We start from the raw sequence: 17,165 nt of genomic DNA on the forward strand, positions 1-17,165 counted from the left end.
TTCTTTTATTCTCTGCTGTGCACTTTTTATATTTTTCCCCACCCTAGGGATGGCTACCACTACACACACATATACATATGTGTATGTGTGTACATATATATATGCATATATAAAACCATACTATACATATTTCTAATTTTCAGTTCTTTCTCTGGAGGCGGATAACATCTTTGTAGTTGATGTATCTGTAGTATTCAAAATGACTTAATCACTCAAAGTTGTTCTTAGAACAATATTCCTGTTACTGTATACAACAATGTTCTCTTGGTTCTGCTTATTTCACTCCATTATTTCATGCAAGACTATCCATGTTTTTCTAAGGTCACTGAGCTCATCCTTTCTTGTAGTACAGTGGTATTCTATCACAATCATCTACCTTAACTTGTTCAGTTATTCCCCATTTGATGGGCATCCCCACAATTTCCAGCTCTTTGTCACCACAAAGAGAGCTGCTGTAAATATTTTAGAACATATAGGCTCTTTTCCTTTGGAAATAGACCTAACAGTGGTATTGCTGGGTCAAAGGATATATGTATGTATGTATGTATGTATGTAATTCTTTGGGCATAATTCCAGATTGTTCTCCAAAATGGTTGGATTATAATAGCAATAATAATGCCCAGGCTGTCTAGTTTGCTCTTGCTTTTATTTTGTGGCTAGATTCTGATTCTTTTCAAATATTTTCATCCCTTAGTTTTGCCCAGCCCTAACTGTGGCCACTTTCCTCTCAGCCTCCTTTTATCTGTCTCAGCTGCACATCTGGGCCCCTCATCTGGGAGACATACGAACACCTCCCAGCAAGAGCAGCTACTGTGATGTTGGAGGAGGTACTTCTTCACAACCATGTTCCTACAGGTTTCCATTTGTTTTTGTTTTGTGGCTTGATTTTGATTCTTTTCAAATGTTCTCATCCCCTCATTTTGCTTGGACATTTCTGTTAAGCGGTCAGAGCCAAAATTTGGAAGGCAAGGATAGACTGTAATTTCTGGGTGCTGATAAATAGTGACAATGTTGCTTCAAGGACTGAAGGAAACCCATGGCTCAATGCAGGAAGACAGGGCACCAACTTTTACCACACAAGTTTATTTTAAATAAAAGTGAACACAGATGCAGGCTAGGTGGCCCGAATGGGCGAGGGAGAGGGAGGGAACGATGGGAGGGCAGACATACAGCAGGATCCAGGCAGAGTCCGTGTGGTATGAACTAAGCTGCAGGAATGGGAGGCTGGGGGCGGGGGAAGGGACACAGGGGCAGTGCCAGGCTACAGTGCCAGGAGCAGAAGATTGAGGGTGGGCCCAGTGTCAGGTGGGAATAATTCCACCCCTTAGGTGCTCCCCACCTCCCTGGCCCCCCAAGCCCTTGCCAGTCTGCAAACCTATTCTGTACTTCCCCATCCCCCACCCTGGACCTGCCCTTCAGCCACTGGAAAGTCAAATGACAAAATAAATAAGGATCTGTGAGCCCTAACCTGGCCCCCTAGCCATGGAGAAGGGGAGCCAAGCCAGGCTCGATGCCCCGGAGCCCCTGGCCTTTATAGCCCTGGGAAAAGAACAGGTAAAGTGCAAGGAAAATCCAGTAAGTAAAAATATACCAATGAATTTGTCTGTCAAATATACAGCTGTGGGCTGTTGGGGGAGCAGGGCAGGCGGAGTGGATGGGCAGGTAGTACCACCCTAGAAAGTTGACCAACACAGCAAAGAGACAACGGAAATAAATAGAGGTGAGGAGGGAGCATGGGGTCCTGCCCACTTGGGCCAGTGCCATATTATGTACAGGGCCCCGTGCCTGCTCACCTGTCCCCCACCCACCCCTGCTCTCTGGCGCTCCCCAATGCTGCGGCACTGACACAAAGCACCTGGCCGACTGGCTATGAGGGAAGGGGGGATATAATGTGTTGGGTTGGGGGGGAAGCACGGGGAAAGCCGTGCAATCAACCAGGGCTGGCATAGGCTGTGCTCTCCTCAGTACTCATCCTGGTCTTCTGGTTGATGCTCTTCAATCTCATCATCTTCAGGGGGAGCAAATCCTTCCTGGGATTTAGAAGGGAATTAGGGGATTTAGAAAAGAAAATAGTCAGCTAGACGTGAAAGAGACAAGGGAGGAGTATGTATCAAGGGCTGGGTCTTTGGGGTAGGTAAGAACTACTATAGGGGTCTAAGATAGCATCTCCAGGGCAGGCCTTGGAGTATAGGCAGAGCAAAAGAGCTGACCTCCGTGGCATAGAGGATGCCAATGATGCCAGAGATGACAGGGCTGTTATCACTTTCATGTTCCTGGCAGATGAGCTCAATGTCACGAAGTTTGCTAAAGTAGAAGTCACGTTCTTTCTCCAGCCCATCCACCGTCAGTTTCAAGTCCAGTAGCTGTTTAGAGAGAGAATGACCCTCACACATCTGGAGCCTCCCCCCCTTCCTTAGGCCATTCTTTCTTCCTCTACTATGATCTTGGCTGGCATCCTAAGGATCACGGATGTTGTGAAGGACTGAGCCTTGGGAGCAGTGGTACCCTGAGCAACACGACACACACTGTGCCCGCCAGCATACACAACGTCCGCCAGTATCCACACTGACCTGCTGGTTGAGTTCAAGGATCTGGGCATCAGCCTCATGACCACCGTTGCGTGTTGAGGGAGGATTCTTTCGAAGGATGCAGGGTGGTGCCACATTGCTCAGCCGGCCAGGAGTCTGCATATTTTTGGGGCCTGTGGGTGACGTCCTCTGGGGAACTGCCCAGAAAGAAGGATCAGAACAGGCCAGTTGTGCCCAGTGACTCAGCTCGGCATAAGGTGGCCCCATGTAGCAGCTGCAAGGGTACAGGCAGCCCATGCAAGAGGCAGTCATTTTTCCCCTCCCCTGCCTGACTGGGGAGCCAGACAGAGGGATCTGAGCCCCAAACTCTTCGCTATGTGTGATTTTATGACAGCCAGGGAAACCCCCTTTGGGGATTTTAGGGAATAAGAGAAGGAAATGATTGGGTAGGGAAAAGAGCTGGCCTCAGAGTGAAGGGGGGGAGGGAGGAAGCAGGAGAGTGGGAAGAAGAGAGGATGGAGAAGAGCCAGGTCCTTCCTACCAACAGCTGGAGCTCAGGGAGGAGCAGCCAGACCCAGAAAGTAGGGCTCCAGGGAAGCAAAGTCTTGTCCCTAGTTCTTGCCTTTCCTAACTCAAAATCTATCTTCCTACCTGACCAGGTCCTAATCAGGAGAGACCCTGGGCTTTCCCAGCTGGGGATACTCCCAGGTGTTTTCTCCTTCCCTCAGGGAGACGGGACTACCAGAAGAAACTGGGCCCATCCCCCTCCTCGTCCCTTCTTTATGCGGGCTCCATCCTCCTCCTCTCTCCAGGGCTGACTTTGCTCCCCTTTCCTACAGGGTTTTGCTCACAGTAGTTGCTCTGTCTGCATAAGAGTTGTGTTCCCTTCTCCTGTCAGACTGCTCTTGTCAAACTGAGGGGCCCACAGCCTTTCCCCGCCATTCTGCCCCGACCAGCCTGTGGCTAGCTTCCTCTCTATTGCTGCTCCCCAGGTGGGTTTGGCTGCTGCTGCTGCTGCGCAAAGCAAGCGGGTGGGAGGTTGGGGAGGCGGTGTAAGCAGAAGAGATGACTCTGCTATGACGGAGTCAGATGCACTCCATCTGATGGGAGTCCCTGCTCCTTTCCCATTCCCATCCCTCTCAGTTCTCCTGTTTCTCTTCCTTCTCCACTACTGTAGCTCATTCAATTTCTCATTTCTGCTGCTGCTCTGATGAAATATTAAGGACCATGGGCTTTGGGGATGAGTGAAAACAGAACATACCCAAAGGCCTGGACCCTTATGGACAGGGAAAGGGAGAGAAACCACAGCCAGCTGGTTGGCTGGATCGGCCTTTGTAACAGTGGTGACCTGAGTCACTGTGTGCAAAAGGAGCAAGAATCTCTGGCTGAGCTGGCTCAGTGGACTTGGACAGAGGACCAGCTGTCACCTCTACGCTCTTGGGTCCACAGATCAAGCTCAGGCAGTAGGAAGAAATGCCTCAGGTTTCCTACCTTGAGTTGCCTGCCACCTTCCAGGTGAATGGCTATTTTCCAGCACCCACCCCTTCCTGTCCCTTAGTCACCACCCTACAGTTGGATATCTCCCACAACAAGTGTAGTTGACATCTGAACTCCGTGATAACAGTCTCCTCCAGGCTGGTGGGCATGGGGCCGGCCCCACAGGCACTCTAGGCTCGGCCCCCCATGTTCCCTCCCCCAGCTGGGGCACGTTACCTGCAGTGCCAATGGGTTTCTTGGGTTTGTTGAAGATCTGATCACCTGGGTTAGGAGGTGGCGCCACGTCCTGGCCCTGCCGTGCCAGTAGCGGGTTGTAATCCTTTCCGTCATAGTTTGCATCAAAGAATTTCTTAAACCACTGAATAAACTCAAAATTATCTTGAAATTTTCCTTTCACTAATTTCTCTACAGGAATTATCTGAAACAGACCAGATAAGCAGATAGCATTCACCATGTGCCCACCCACTCCAGGGCTCTTTCTCTCGGGGGCAATGCCCTTTCGCATCACAGACCACCTCCCCGGGGACAACATGCATGGCTTTCATTTTCTAGCTTCCTCCCTCCCCACTGCCCAACCCTCTACCCCAGTCCCCATCCCACTGACCTCTTGCCCTTCCAGCATCACAGCAATTGAGCTGGACTGGAAGATGCAAGGTTGAGACAGTGAGGGATATGTGTGTGTGTGTGTGTACACGTGTGACAAGTCCTTTCTCCACAGACTGGAGAGAGCTACCTCCCTTCCTCCCCAACAAAAACTCATGTGGCCCCCCTCAGTAATGTGTGGAGAGGATCAGGCTGAAGGAAAATCAATACACTAGGGAAACAAAGGTGTTAAGATAAGGATCTTGGGCTAACCAAGGAATGACAGTTAAATGGAACCAGATTATAGAGAGCCTGAGCTTCCAGGATATGCTGAGCTCAGGTAGAAGGAAAAAATCTGTGGGTAGGGGTGCAGTGGGGTGTGGGGTCTGAGCATCTCAGGACAGTATGTAAAGAGGTTTGAGGCTCTCAATATGATGCTCAAGCCTGGATTCTCCTCCCATGGAGCTGGGGTGGGAAGGGAAGGAGGGAGGGAGAGAGGAGGGCCAGAGCAGGCTGCAGAAGGACCCAAATTGGCTCCATCAGCCCCTGCTGTGGTGGTGGCTGCCGGAATGTCTTCTTCCCCAGGGCCAGACAGCTCCTCAGGGTCTCCTGAGTGCAGACACCTACTTTGTCAACACCCATCTTCTTGAAGGCAGCCTGCAGCACCTTGAAGTTGTGGATATATTCATGCTCTAGCTTGGCCTGGAACTTCACCTTCCTCAAGTGCACACATCCAGGAAACAGCATATCCATGAACTGGCAGTAAGCAGCCCCTGTGGATTGGCATGCCTGACCTGAGGGGTGTCCCCACAGTCTAGCTCCTGTCCTTTCCCAACTCTTTTCTCTAGATCCCCCGGATCCATGCCTTTTGAGCCCAAGTTTGGGAACCAATTTGGTACTGAGAATAGAGACTGTTGATACCACTTTCATCTGCTTCCCTGTTTTTTCCTACTCCTCTGAATCTTCCCCTTGCACCCATTATTCTCTCCTTTCCTCCTGCAACTTTCCCTGCCCCTTCTTTATCTTTGCTTGATTAAACACTTTGTTTACTTATTTAAGTTCTATGAACAAATCTAGTAAATTAATTCAGGTTTCTGCTGTTTGATTTGGCCCCAACCATAACCACATGCCCCTTTGCTCTAATTCTCGAGTTATTTTACTCTCACAATTCCTGCTCCTTCCTTCCTCTCTACATCTAGCTTGGATTCCTGCTTTGCCATTCTCTTACCTGAACATAGCTGTTCTATCTTGGTGTAGTTGAGATGTAGGGAGTCATTGACCCAAGCAAGCATATCATGGCGACTCAGGTTCTCACTGGTCACAGATGTGGAGTACACATTGACGGCCATACCCCAGCTATAAGCAGACAGAAAGGAGGCCAGGTTAGTGTCTAGAGAATTCCACTTGATCTTGTCTATGCCACAGCCAAAGGAAAGAGTTAGATTAGTCTCCTGAGAAATGGAAAGGAAAAAGATGGTGTTGCTCCTAGGCAGCATCTGCAAAATATTCTGAGACAAGCTGGGTAAATTATTAATTCATCAAGGATTTGTTGAGTGTCTACCATGTGCCTGGAACTGTGCTATATGCAATATGATACATAAGAGAAACCCCAGCTTTCAAGTAGTTTGCATCCTCACACTCAAGAAAACATGATACAGAACATAAAGTGCCAAATGAGTGTCAAAGCCAGTGCTAAAGATCAAAGGGATGAGATTGATGGGAAGGATTCGTGGAGGTGGGATTACATTTGGAAGGATGGGAAATTTGACTATCTTCCCCTGTCCCTAGAGGTCTGTAATACTGAAATGCCTAGAACTGGTTGAGATAATATGGCAAAAGCCATTATGGTAAATGGCCAGTGCACCAATGGCTGAGGTATCACTAAATGTGTATAGGTTTGTGCAATCTGGTAAATAACAGGGCTGGAGGTATTTCTGGTCTATATCCCTCAAGGCAGGGGGGTTCTAGTGGTTGCTCTATTGCTATATACATTTGCACTGGGTCAGGCCAGGGAACTTAGTCTAGCAAAGATGGTGCCTGGAGTACTTTGGTCTAGTCCTAGGCCTATTGATGGGACTAAGGCAGGGGTGGGGAACCTGTGGCCTAGTGCAGCCCTTTGAAAGAATCTGTTTGGAGAACACAGAGGACCACATGTGGCCTCAAGGCTGCAGGTTCCTCACTCCTGGACCAAGGAATGAAGAATGATCATATTGACTAAGTGCCGTTGTGCTATGTGCTAGGATCACACAAACAAACAAACAAACAAAAAGAAACAATTCCTGCTCTTAAGGAGCTTGCTTACTGGGGAAGACTGGGGGAGACAACATGTACTTATGTAATTACATACAGACTAAATAAATGCAAGGTAGTTAGGAAGAGCAGGTATGAGCAATTGAGGGGATCAAGAAACCCTTGTTTATAAGGTGATGCTTCCTGGAACATCCAGAGGCTGGCAGCTCCTGTGCCACCTGGGGAGTCTGGTATATGGCAAAGGAGAAGCAGCGGTCCTAGATGGAAACGGATCACCAATTATCCACTGTAGAAAACCGAACTTCAAGGGCCCTTCAGCTTGAGAGTAACCTTTCTTAGGGTTTCTATAAAATTGGATCAGATTAATTTAGGTCCCAAATGCCTTCTTTTACAGGCAACTGCCCAGGGGTGGTATGATTAAATATACACAGGAGCCCCAAGCTGTTGCATGAAGCTATTAAGAATTCATTGCAGTGGCATATGTTGGGATGTTCAAGGGGATGTGGTGGGGAACTGAGGGCATTTTACTTCTCTGTTGACCTTTTACCAAATAAAAGTCACTAACACTAAAGTTCTTCATAACAAAGTTCTCAGAGCAGCTGTACATACTGAAAGGTTCTTAGGAAATGTCTTAAGCAGCCCCAGGTAAGCCAGGAACTTCAGGGTTAAAGACCAATGGGAAGGTGTAAGTCCAAGATCCTAAATAATAATGTCTTGGTGAGAATGGGGTGCCTGAATGAACCCAGCTGAAAGAACTGATGCCTTCCAGAGGTCCGTACCATCACTGTTGTATTACTGGAGTGGTTTTACCTAAGGACATAAGCCAGTGCCAGGGCTGCCGTGCTCTGCTGTGCCTAGGGACATATATTGGTCTTTTTTATACATTGGGATTTGGAAGAAATCATCCCAGAATTCTAGTGGCCTTTCACAGGGAGAATAATGGAGAGTCAACTTTCCTTCACGATCTGGCCTGGCAGGGATGGGAGCGCCATAATTGTCTTTCTTCCCCCCTTTGTTCTTTCCTGGGCTCCTGGGAGACCTTTGCTCTGAAGACAACTGTGCTGTGACCAGCAGATGGAGCTCTGTTCCTTAAAAACAGACTCTGTTGCCACACCTGTAATACAAGATTGTTCTCATTCTGATACAGTTCCCAGAGTTTGGGGGGAGGAGGAGGGTTTGAGAATAGGGGGAAGTTCAGCGTGTTAGATGGGAGTGGGCATTCTTGATCCTGTTAATTCCAGTGATAAACTGTTTCTCAGGTGACCCCAAAATGTTAGATTCTAGAATTTAAGCCTCAAGGGCAATTACTGAACAAACCTTTACTCTGGGGCAGCTCCTTTTAGGATCAATCTGAGGATTTTCTGGCCTAGGGATGACTCAGGATTGCATTTCCCAGGGCCATTCTTTCCCGGAATGTACCACCCTCCTTCTTCCCCCAGCCCATCTTAGTCTGGACAGATATCCTCACAGCTGTATTAAGACAAGAATAACTTGTAGTGGGAGAGATTAAGTGATGGTTAGTGCCATACAGGGCAGCTGCCTCTGTCCCTACCTCTGTGATCCATTGGCAGTGGCTACCTTTCCTTTGATAAATGGTGAAGTTTCTGGAAGTAGTCTATGGAGTTTGGAGGAATTAAATTTTCCTTGGAGGTTGGCTCTGATTTATCAGCAGTGATACCAAGGGTACCTCTGTTTAGGGGTCCTATTTTTTTTATGATCATTTTATGGCACAGGGTGACTGTCACAAGTTATGACACACGGCTACTTGTACTGTCACTGTTACATCAAGAGGGTGATACTTGGGAACTGGAGTCTAGGATAAAATCCTGCTTTATAGCTCCACGTTCCTAAGAACAGGCATAGAATGGATAGGAGGGAGGAAAAGATTTGGTCTGTATGACCTTCTCAGTCACTCCCTGTTCTGGGACCCTCTTTGTAGAGGTGATCCATTGAATGGAACTTCTCTACTGGTAATGGAAAAGTTTAACTCTGAGAGAGCCTGGGACAAAAGGTAGGAAGGTAGGTAAGGTAGGCCACCTGGAATTTGTGTGTATGGGTGCAATGAAGGATACTAAAACTTTTTTTTTTATAATTGCACATATTTTTTAATGCCTGGAAATTCCATGCTCCACAGCAGCAAATATTTATTTTGTAATAAATCAACAACTCACAGATATTACAGTGAATGTTCAAAGCTTCCTCTGGGCAGTAACACATAGGAAGTTCAAATCTTGCCTAGGGAAGCCAAATGGAGGGGGGAAGAAATGGAGAATAGCCCAGCAGCCCAAATAAAGAATCTGAGAAATGGACATTCTAACAGAGTTTTGGTCCCTTTCCTTAGGCTCCAAGGAGGACAGCACCTAAGTTTAGAGATTTAAATTCCTGATTCATGAAGCTCTATGAAGATCTCACAGAAACTTTTAAGTCAGTTATTCTGTTGTTTAATAATCCTCATGGTCAAGGATGTCCTACTATTTTACCAATCTAAAGCCCACCAGCTACAAGTTCAACCCATTTCCTTTATTCTCTTTTCAGCAGAAAAGGAGACTAGCTGGTCATCATCCTCCAAAGAATAAATCTTCATCTACTTGAAGACAGTTAAGATGTCCCTCATTCTTCTCAAACTTACCAGAAATTCTGTCTATAACCATACTTCCCAACTTTCCTATGATAATTCTATGAAGGGCATGACTGAAAGGGCAGGTTTGACTCTGGGCTGCCTTTATCCAACCACAATTGTCAGTCATATATATTTTAGTCTTGAAATGGTCACAGGGCAGCATTCCTTATCACGTTAGAGTGAACAGTAGTGAACAGTATCAGGCTTCAGAGAGTGGTTTCCCAGCTGGAACCTATAAGTTCTCATGTATTTAGCAAGGGTTCCATGCAGCTTTGGTTCTTATGTAGTATCATGGAGCACAAAGCTTTGAGCCCAAGGGAAAAAAAAATGGAGGCATCTGGAGAGTTGGGCTGGCCAAGTGGACAATGAAAACACCCATGGTCAGTCCCCATGTTCTCCCTCTTTGTCTCAGGACAGTTGCCAGGTTTTTTCTGCAGCTCAGCCTCTATAGATGACCTGTCACTTTCCTCCTCCTCCCTTCTGAATTTCCTACAGGCCTTGCTCTATAGATCTTGTCCTACCAGGTAGGAAGGCTGGAACCACTGCTGCTTGTTCAGAGAAGTGAAACCCCTGTACAGCACACACTCAATCTGTTGAATCTGCCAAAAAGTTTCCAGCTTCTGATGTGGGACCATGCCCCATTGTCACTGGGGTGTTGTCTTCCTGCTCAGACATAGTTTGGGCTGAAATAATGTTTGGAAATTTTATGTAGCCACCACCCCACCCCCCTGGGTTACATTCAGGTTATTCTGGGGTTGCATTAGGGGAGTGTGTGTAGGTCACGGATGGGGGAGGTTCAGAAGTGCTGGCGTAGCTCTTTTAACGGGTCACAAAGCCCTGGGGAGACACAGCCAATCATCTTTCTCTCCAAGCTGAGCAGTGACCTGACCAGGATTACTCTGCCAAATGGGGCCAGGGGAACAAGTACAGTATCCTTTCATTCACGTTTATTCACTCACTCATCAAATATTTCTTAAGTGTTCAGTATGTAGGGGATATTGCTAGGTGTTCTTGAATACAAAAATAGGTAAACACAGTTTCTGACTTCGTAGACCTTATGATCTAGGAATGTGCCTGTCATAAAGTCAGTCTGATAATATCATACTGGTTTTCCACATCCAGCAAAGAGAGCTAAATGAAGAGAGTTAAATGACTGTTCCAGTGTCGTTCTGGTTAAGCACTACGTTCAAGGAAAGATTAGTTGGTCCTGGAACTTCTCCATGGGTCCTTGCTCATTCTCCCAATAGCTGTAGAGGGATTATTGGCTCAGTCCAAAGACCCTGGAGAGCCTCTACTCCCTCCCCAACCCTAAACACTCCTTATGCTGAGGTTTTAGTCACTAGAGGGCCTGGGGTAGTTTCTCAAGTGTGTTCTGCCAGACAGTGACCTGAATTCTCAAGGGGCTTTCTCCTAGCACTTAGCTGGATAACTCAAGATCAGTCCAGATTACCTAGTGCTGCTGCCAATGAGAAACTGATATAAAAGCCTTGGGAATGGAATAAGTTGAACAGTTGTTAAACTTGCTAAAACTGGATTTTTAGAGAGTATTTATTTACAAAGGGAGGGAGTATGGATTGTAGTTGATAGAGGGACAGCCTTGGGGTCAGGAAACCTGGGCTCGAGTCTTCTTGCCTGTGATACATACTGGCTCTGTGACCATGGCTAAGACAGTGTCCCTGACAACTCTAAGTCGAAAACTTATAGACAAGATATGCTGAGCTGGATCAGGAGAAGGAATTTCTTTAAAAAAACATTTTTTTTTAGGAGAAAGAATTTCTATACACCAGGAGACCCCATAGTAATGAACTCACAGGTCCAGATCTCTGTCCACTCTCCCCACCTCCCTACCTCCTTCCTTTAAACAAAACAAAACAAAACAAAACAGGGCATCTTGGTACGACAAAAGAACCTTTTACCAGTTCTATATCTGGTATCTTTTAACTCATCAAATGCCCCTCCTGAAATAGTACCACAACTATCCAATTCTTCCACTGTGTACAGTTTTAAGCCTTTGCTGGGACACTGAGAAAAAAGATATAATAGAATAGAATCTTACACCTATATAATTCTGTAAAGCAATTCATATGCATTATCTTACATAACCCTCACAACAATTATTTGATAATAAGATTAAGAGCATTTATATAGTGCTTTTAGGTTTGTAAAGTACTTTACACATATTATCTCATTTGGTCCATATAACCACCCTGTGAGATATCTGCTATTATTACCCCTTACTTTACAGATGAGGAAACTGAGTCTGAAAGAGGTTGAGTGACTTGCCCAGGGTCACACAGCTATTACAGGTCTGAGGCAGGGTATCAAGTAGCCTTCCTAACCTAAAGTCCAGCATTCTAGCCACCTAGGTAGGTAGTGCAAATATTATTTCCAATTTAGAGTTAATGAAAGAAGGCTCAGAAAGGTTAGTGACTTTCTTAAAGCTAGGAAGTAGAAGAGTAGTCAAAGTCAGATCCACTGCTCTTTCCACAACACAACATCTCTCTCCTCTTGTTGCCACCATTATAGGAAGTGCCCAAGACCAAGCCACTCTGTTCCTGCTTTTCCCAATCCACTCTGTTCCTGATTCTCAGGACTTTTACACATTTGCCCCAGCTGCCCCCTCTTTTGATTGGTGAGGTTCTGCCCCAAACTCTCCATTTGAGGAAGTGCCTTGGCCCAGTGTAGGTACTAGGACCCAACTCTGTTCCAGACTTTTAAAAATGCCTTGCCCTCCCCCCCTGGGGTTGCCTTCTCTCTCCACTTATCCTTTTTAAAAAATCCTTTCCCTTTTGTATTGTCTTTCCCCATTAGAATGTAAGCTCTTTGAGGATAGAGGCTGTCTTTTTGTATACCCAGTACTTAGCACAGTGTCTGGCACATAGTAAACCCTTACCAATTGCTTGCCGGATCTATCTATCCATCTATTATTCTGCAATGAAATCCAACTACAGACAAACCACCTAACCTATCAGTCCTAACTGACTCTCAATTGAACTTCCTACAGAGCTGTTCTAGACATTTCTTTTCTCCTCAAATGTTCCCTTCCCACTCCTTTCCATCTCCCTTTCAGCATGGAGGCCTTCATCCCTGACTGCAAAATAAATGCCATGGCTGTGAGCTGCTGCTTCTCTCTTACACCACATTATAAAACCTCTAGATGTTGTCCCCGACCTCTCCTCCTCTGCTCCATTCTCTGTTGAAAAGATGGCCTTTCTCCTCACTGTTTCTTCTACTTGTGCCCTTGATTCTGTTTTCTCTAGCAGTCACATCCATTTTCCTCCTTCCCCTCAAATCATCTTCTCCCTTTTTCTAATTTTCAGTCTCTCCCTATCTACTAACTTCCTCTTCCCACTGCCTATAATCGTGCACAAGTCTCCCTAAACCTTAAAAAAACCCTCTTTTGATCTTACCACCCCCTAAAGCTAGCTTCCTATATATTTATTCTTCCTTTCAGAGCCAAACTCTAAAAAATCATTTTCCTCTTTATTTCTCGATCCCTTGTGATTTGTCTTCTGATCTTATAACCCAGAAGACATTATTCCCTTTAAGGTTACCAATAATCTCTTAATTGCCAAATCCAATGATGGCTTTTTCTCAGTCCCCACGCTTTTGGACCTCTCTGAAGCATTTGATCCTCCTCCCCACTCTGGATACTCTATTTTCCCTGGGTTTTTGTGACACTGCCATCCTCTGGTTTTCCTCCTCCTTGCCTGGCTGCTCCTCAGTCTCATGCCTTCACCCCCTCAAACAGGGAGCATCTACCAAGTCTCTGTCCTGGGTCCTCTTCTTTTCTCTGTTTACACTGTCTCTTTTAGTATTCTAGGTATTTTAGTATTGCAGACCTTTAGGGACATGGGAAGATGGTCAAATTTTCTACCCTTCCTAAGGTTAAATCCCTCTTTCATGAAATTTTTCCATTAATCTCTTCCCTTGGCTCTTTAGCACTGCCTTTAACATATATTTTGGCACTTGGTTATACTCTATATCATAGTTTTCCAATTGTCTTTCTCTCTGACAAGATTATAAACTATTTGAAGGCAGGGATTTTTCTTATATATCATACTGCCTGCTCCAATAAATCCAGTAATTCATCTGCTCCCATGGACTCAGTAAACTCTATGGAGATGACTGCCATACCTCTATATACACAGCCCTACTATCTCCAAAAATCCAGTCCCATATAATCAACTACCTGTTGGGTATTTCCAACTGGATGGATCTCAAATATAACATGTTCAAAACAGAACTGATTATCTTTTTCTCAATCCCTCCCTTTCTTCATTTTTAACGAGTGTCCTGTGTATTTACTGTTTTACAGCAGAATGCCCAACACATATCATTATAACTGCCAAATATTCAGCTGTGCAAAATAGTATATATAGTGCTTAAGTACAAGTGGGAGAGACAACTTAAAAATATTTAAATACAAATTTGTGGTCCTACAAAAATAGCATTTAAACTAGATAGTCTAAGTTGATCTGTCTCCTTGGACTCACAGCATAACAACTGCTATTTTCCCCAACCAAATGAATCATCAGTTCCATTGTGTGAATAATAGATCACAATAAATGTGTCCTCTACAAACATGAACTGGCCTGGAAAACACTTTGCTGAAGGTCAGTGGTCTAAAATGCTAAGTATGGTTAAGTATTCTGCATGATCCATATTCACAGTTTCTATTTTTAGTTAGGATGTACTTTCTTTATAACTTTCTTCAATTCATCACATAGGACAAGCATGAAGACTCCATTTATACCTCTAAGAACATTAGACCAGGAACCCTTGAAGAAAGCTCTGAAACCCTCATCTTTGGCAATCTTCCTCCGGCAGTCAATTGTCCTAGTGTACATGATATCAACTCCTTTGTGTCCAGACTGCATCATCATTCACTGCCTTACTATATCAGACGGCTAAGAGACCACTACTGCTATAGCAGTGGCATCAAACCGAACACAACATGAGTGTTCCTAGGATCTAGCAGCATACCTTTTGTCAAAACAAAGTAGGCTGCTCTGTAGATAATAATACCCTGTACCAAGATACCCAAACCTTGATACAGACTATGAATTCCATCAGATTTTGTGTTTTTTCATAAGGCAATTCTTTCTTGGTGCTTTATTTCCCAATATCTGCTGCCAAGCAAGTTCCAATAAGTAGACAAAGTGGAGAATAGTGGCACCACCGCAGGCAAGATTACCGTCAAGATACCTCACTAAACTGTGTGCTTGTCCACTCCTCCCCAAAACACCTGCTTGTACTTATCCTTAAAGGCAAAGTGAAGGGCCTGGTCGAGAACATATCTGATGACTTTGCTCTATTACCCTGCAAGAAGGAAAACACTCCTTGTACCTTTGGACTAGGGACTATACAATTCATTTTGCCTTTGTACGGTTCTCAGCAGCAATTTTACTTGCATGCTGCACTTGTCATAGTAGTTTGACTCTCTTGTGGAGGGACACTTTGGTCTTGGAGAGAGCAGTACCAATGCCACCACCAGCCAGGAAGTCCTTGATGAAGGAGACTGCCTATTCCATCAAGGTTACAGAGTTGGTAGCAGAAAGCCAGTGTAAGAGGGCTGAAAGACGAGGAATGTGTTGCTGCCTGCACAGCCCCTTGTTACGGCCTGTACCAAGGGCCCTCCCTTCTTCCTGTGGAGTGTACCACCATCCTTCCAGTTTCTCAAGTTCACAACCCTAGAGCTGTCCTTGACTTTTCACTATCGTTCACCACCCACATACAGTGGAAGGGCCAAGACTGTAAACCAGATTTCTTGATCTTCCTTATGTCCAGAGTTCTTTCAACCTGCACCATGCTACCTAGGTACCTACCTATGTTGTTGAATGAATGGGAGAGACTGGCTTAATAAATCATGGTGCTCAGAGGCACATGCCAGGTGATTCAGAGTTATTCTCTATTGGATTAATGGGGAAAACTTAGGCTATTAGGTTTATAGCGAGAGAGACAGGTGCAGGCCTCTTTCTAATTATGAGGAAGCATGGTAGAAAGACCAATGGACATGGAATCAGGAAGGCCTGGATTCAGATACTGGCTCTGGCATTTATTTGCTGTATGACTTTGGTCAGGTCATGCAACCTCTCTGATCTCCAGTGTCTTCACCAGTAAAATGGGAGCTACTGCTATTTCACTATTTTCACAAAAGAATTATGAGAAAACTATAAACTGTTAATTCTAATGGAAAGAGGAAGGAATCAGAAACTTAGAGCTGGATTTATTGTCCCCAGAATGGGTTTGTTGGCTTTCAAGTGGCAGGAGAGGGAAAATTCAGAGCTGGAAAAAGAGAAGTGACCAGTGCCTCTGAACATACCTAAACAGGGGTGCTACAAGTTGCATAGACCTTGAGATTCCAACCTCAGCACTCTTCCAAAAGAAGGAGACATTAAAATACTTTGCTCTGATTCAACTACACAAGAGAATGGGGGACATGGTGGTAGCAGATTTGCTCACACATCACAGGATTTTAGCATAATACTTCAGTGAGCAGAAATTGCTAATGAGCTGGGAAGAGTATCTGGGTCAGACTTGCTCCCAACAGGGGAGGAAGTGTACAGTTTCCTGGAGGTCTACTGGTTGGCTCTGGGGCATGGAGAGTAGGCTAGCCAATTTATGGGACTATGGTCACATTTTTGATCTATAAAGTGGCTGGGCAGAGTCTAGGGGCTGAGATATAGCACAGGCTATACCTCCATGAAAGACAATAAGCAAGTTCCCTCCTTCAGCTATCAACTGACCTGTCCTCGAGATGTTTTTCTGTTAAGACTTCAGATAGTGTATCTGCAGTTTTTGAGGGAACAAACAGGTCAAATTGCAATCTACATTTCCCTCCATTTTTTTCATATCTCTAGGCCTCCTACTGTCCTCTCAATCCAAATTCATCCTTCCTACCCTTCTCTACAAAGCTCTTTGACTGACTTTTGTCTTGTTTTTCTTGTTTTCCTCATATCCTGAGGTCCAATAGAAATTCAATTCCATTTAATCTAATCCAGTGTCAACATTTGGTAAGGTCCAAACTATACTAGTGCTGAAGATATAAAGTATAATCCTTGTTCTGAAATTCATAACAGATGGTGTGAAATATGCACAAAAATAAACCATAGGCTAGAAAGTGAGGTCAGAGTGGTCTGAGAGATTCAAAGGGGTTAAATTACTTCAAATCTTGGGTTTGCTACTTATTACCATGGCAAAACAAGTCACTGAACTTCTCTAGGCGTCATTTACCTGTTATACAAAATGAGGTTTCTCCCAGTTCCAAATTGATGATCTTATAGATTGGATTTGGCAATTCCCAGCTAGTGGGAATCAGAATAGATGATATAGATTTAGAAGAAATGGCACATGCAATGGGCCTTAAAATAGAAGGATGTCTCTAAGAGGAGTTTGGGGATGGAAATTAAGTTTCATATGGAGAGAACAGCATATATAAAGGCTAGAAGCAAGAGGGACTGGGATGAAATTCGATAACAAATAATTCACATTGGCTAGAGATGACCATGAAATTAAGTTCGAAAAGCTATGTAGTAGTTAGATTGCCAGAAAGCAATGAGATAGGAAAAAGCATAATAAATCCTACTTAACAGCCCCATTGATAATGAGCATAAAGTATTTTACATATGTTTGTGAGTTATATTTATCACAATTGTAGAATTTTAAGGACTTCAGTGGCCATCAAG

The 17,165-nt window shown here is 44.9% G+C and overlaps 1 protein-coding gene and 1 pseudogene across 6 annotated transcripts in view; both read right to left on the bottom strand.

Moving 5' to 3' along the window:
* Nucleotides 1-1,064: 1,064 nt before the first annotated feature.
* Nucleotides 1,065-17,165, bottom strand: part of MAPRE3 (microtubule associated protein RP/EB family member 3) — an 88,163-nt gene continuing 72,062 nt past the window's right edge. For 5 of the 6 annotated variants that reach the window (XM_078149812.1, XM_020983890.2, XM_020983887.2 and 2 more), the window contains 6 exons: nucleotides 5,836-5,963; nucleotides 5,235-5,380; nucleotides 4,242-4,443; nucleotides 2,571-2,725; nucleotides 2,211-2,363; nucleotides 1,065-2,030 (listed from right to left, as the gene is read on the bottom strand). In XM_078149812.1, coding sequence (XP_078005938.1) covers nucleotides 1,962-2,030; nucleotides 2,211-2,363; nucleotides 2,571-2,725; nucleotides 4,242-4,443; nucleotides 5,235-5,380; nucleotides 5,836-5,963 — 853 coding nt within the window. In that variant the 3' untranslated portion in view covers nucleotides 1,065-1,961. The remainder of the gene's footprint in view (nucleotides 2,031-2,210; nucleotides 2,364-2,570; nucleotides 2,726-4,241; nucleotides 4,444-5,234; nucleotides 5,381-5,835; nucleotides 5,964-17,165) is intronic. The other variant, XM_078149813.1, reaches the window with a different exon arrangement.
* Nucleotides 11,998-15,355, bottom strand: LOC144455612 (ADP/ATP translocase 3 pseudogene; annotated as a pseudogene).

This window comes from Phascolarctos cinereus, unplaced genomic scaffold (assembly GCF_003287225.1).
Source record: "Phascolarctos cinereus isolate Bilbo 61053 unplaced genomic scaffold, phaCin_HiC Scaffold_2;HRSCAF=192, whole genome shotgun sequence".
Classification (NCBI taxonomy): domain Eukaryota; kingdom Metazoa; phylum Chordata; class Mammalia; order Diprotodontia; family Phascolarctidae; genus Phascolarctos; species Phascolarctos cinereus.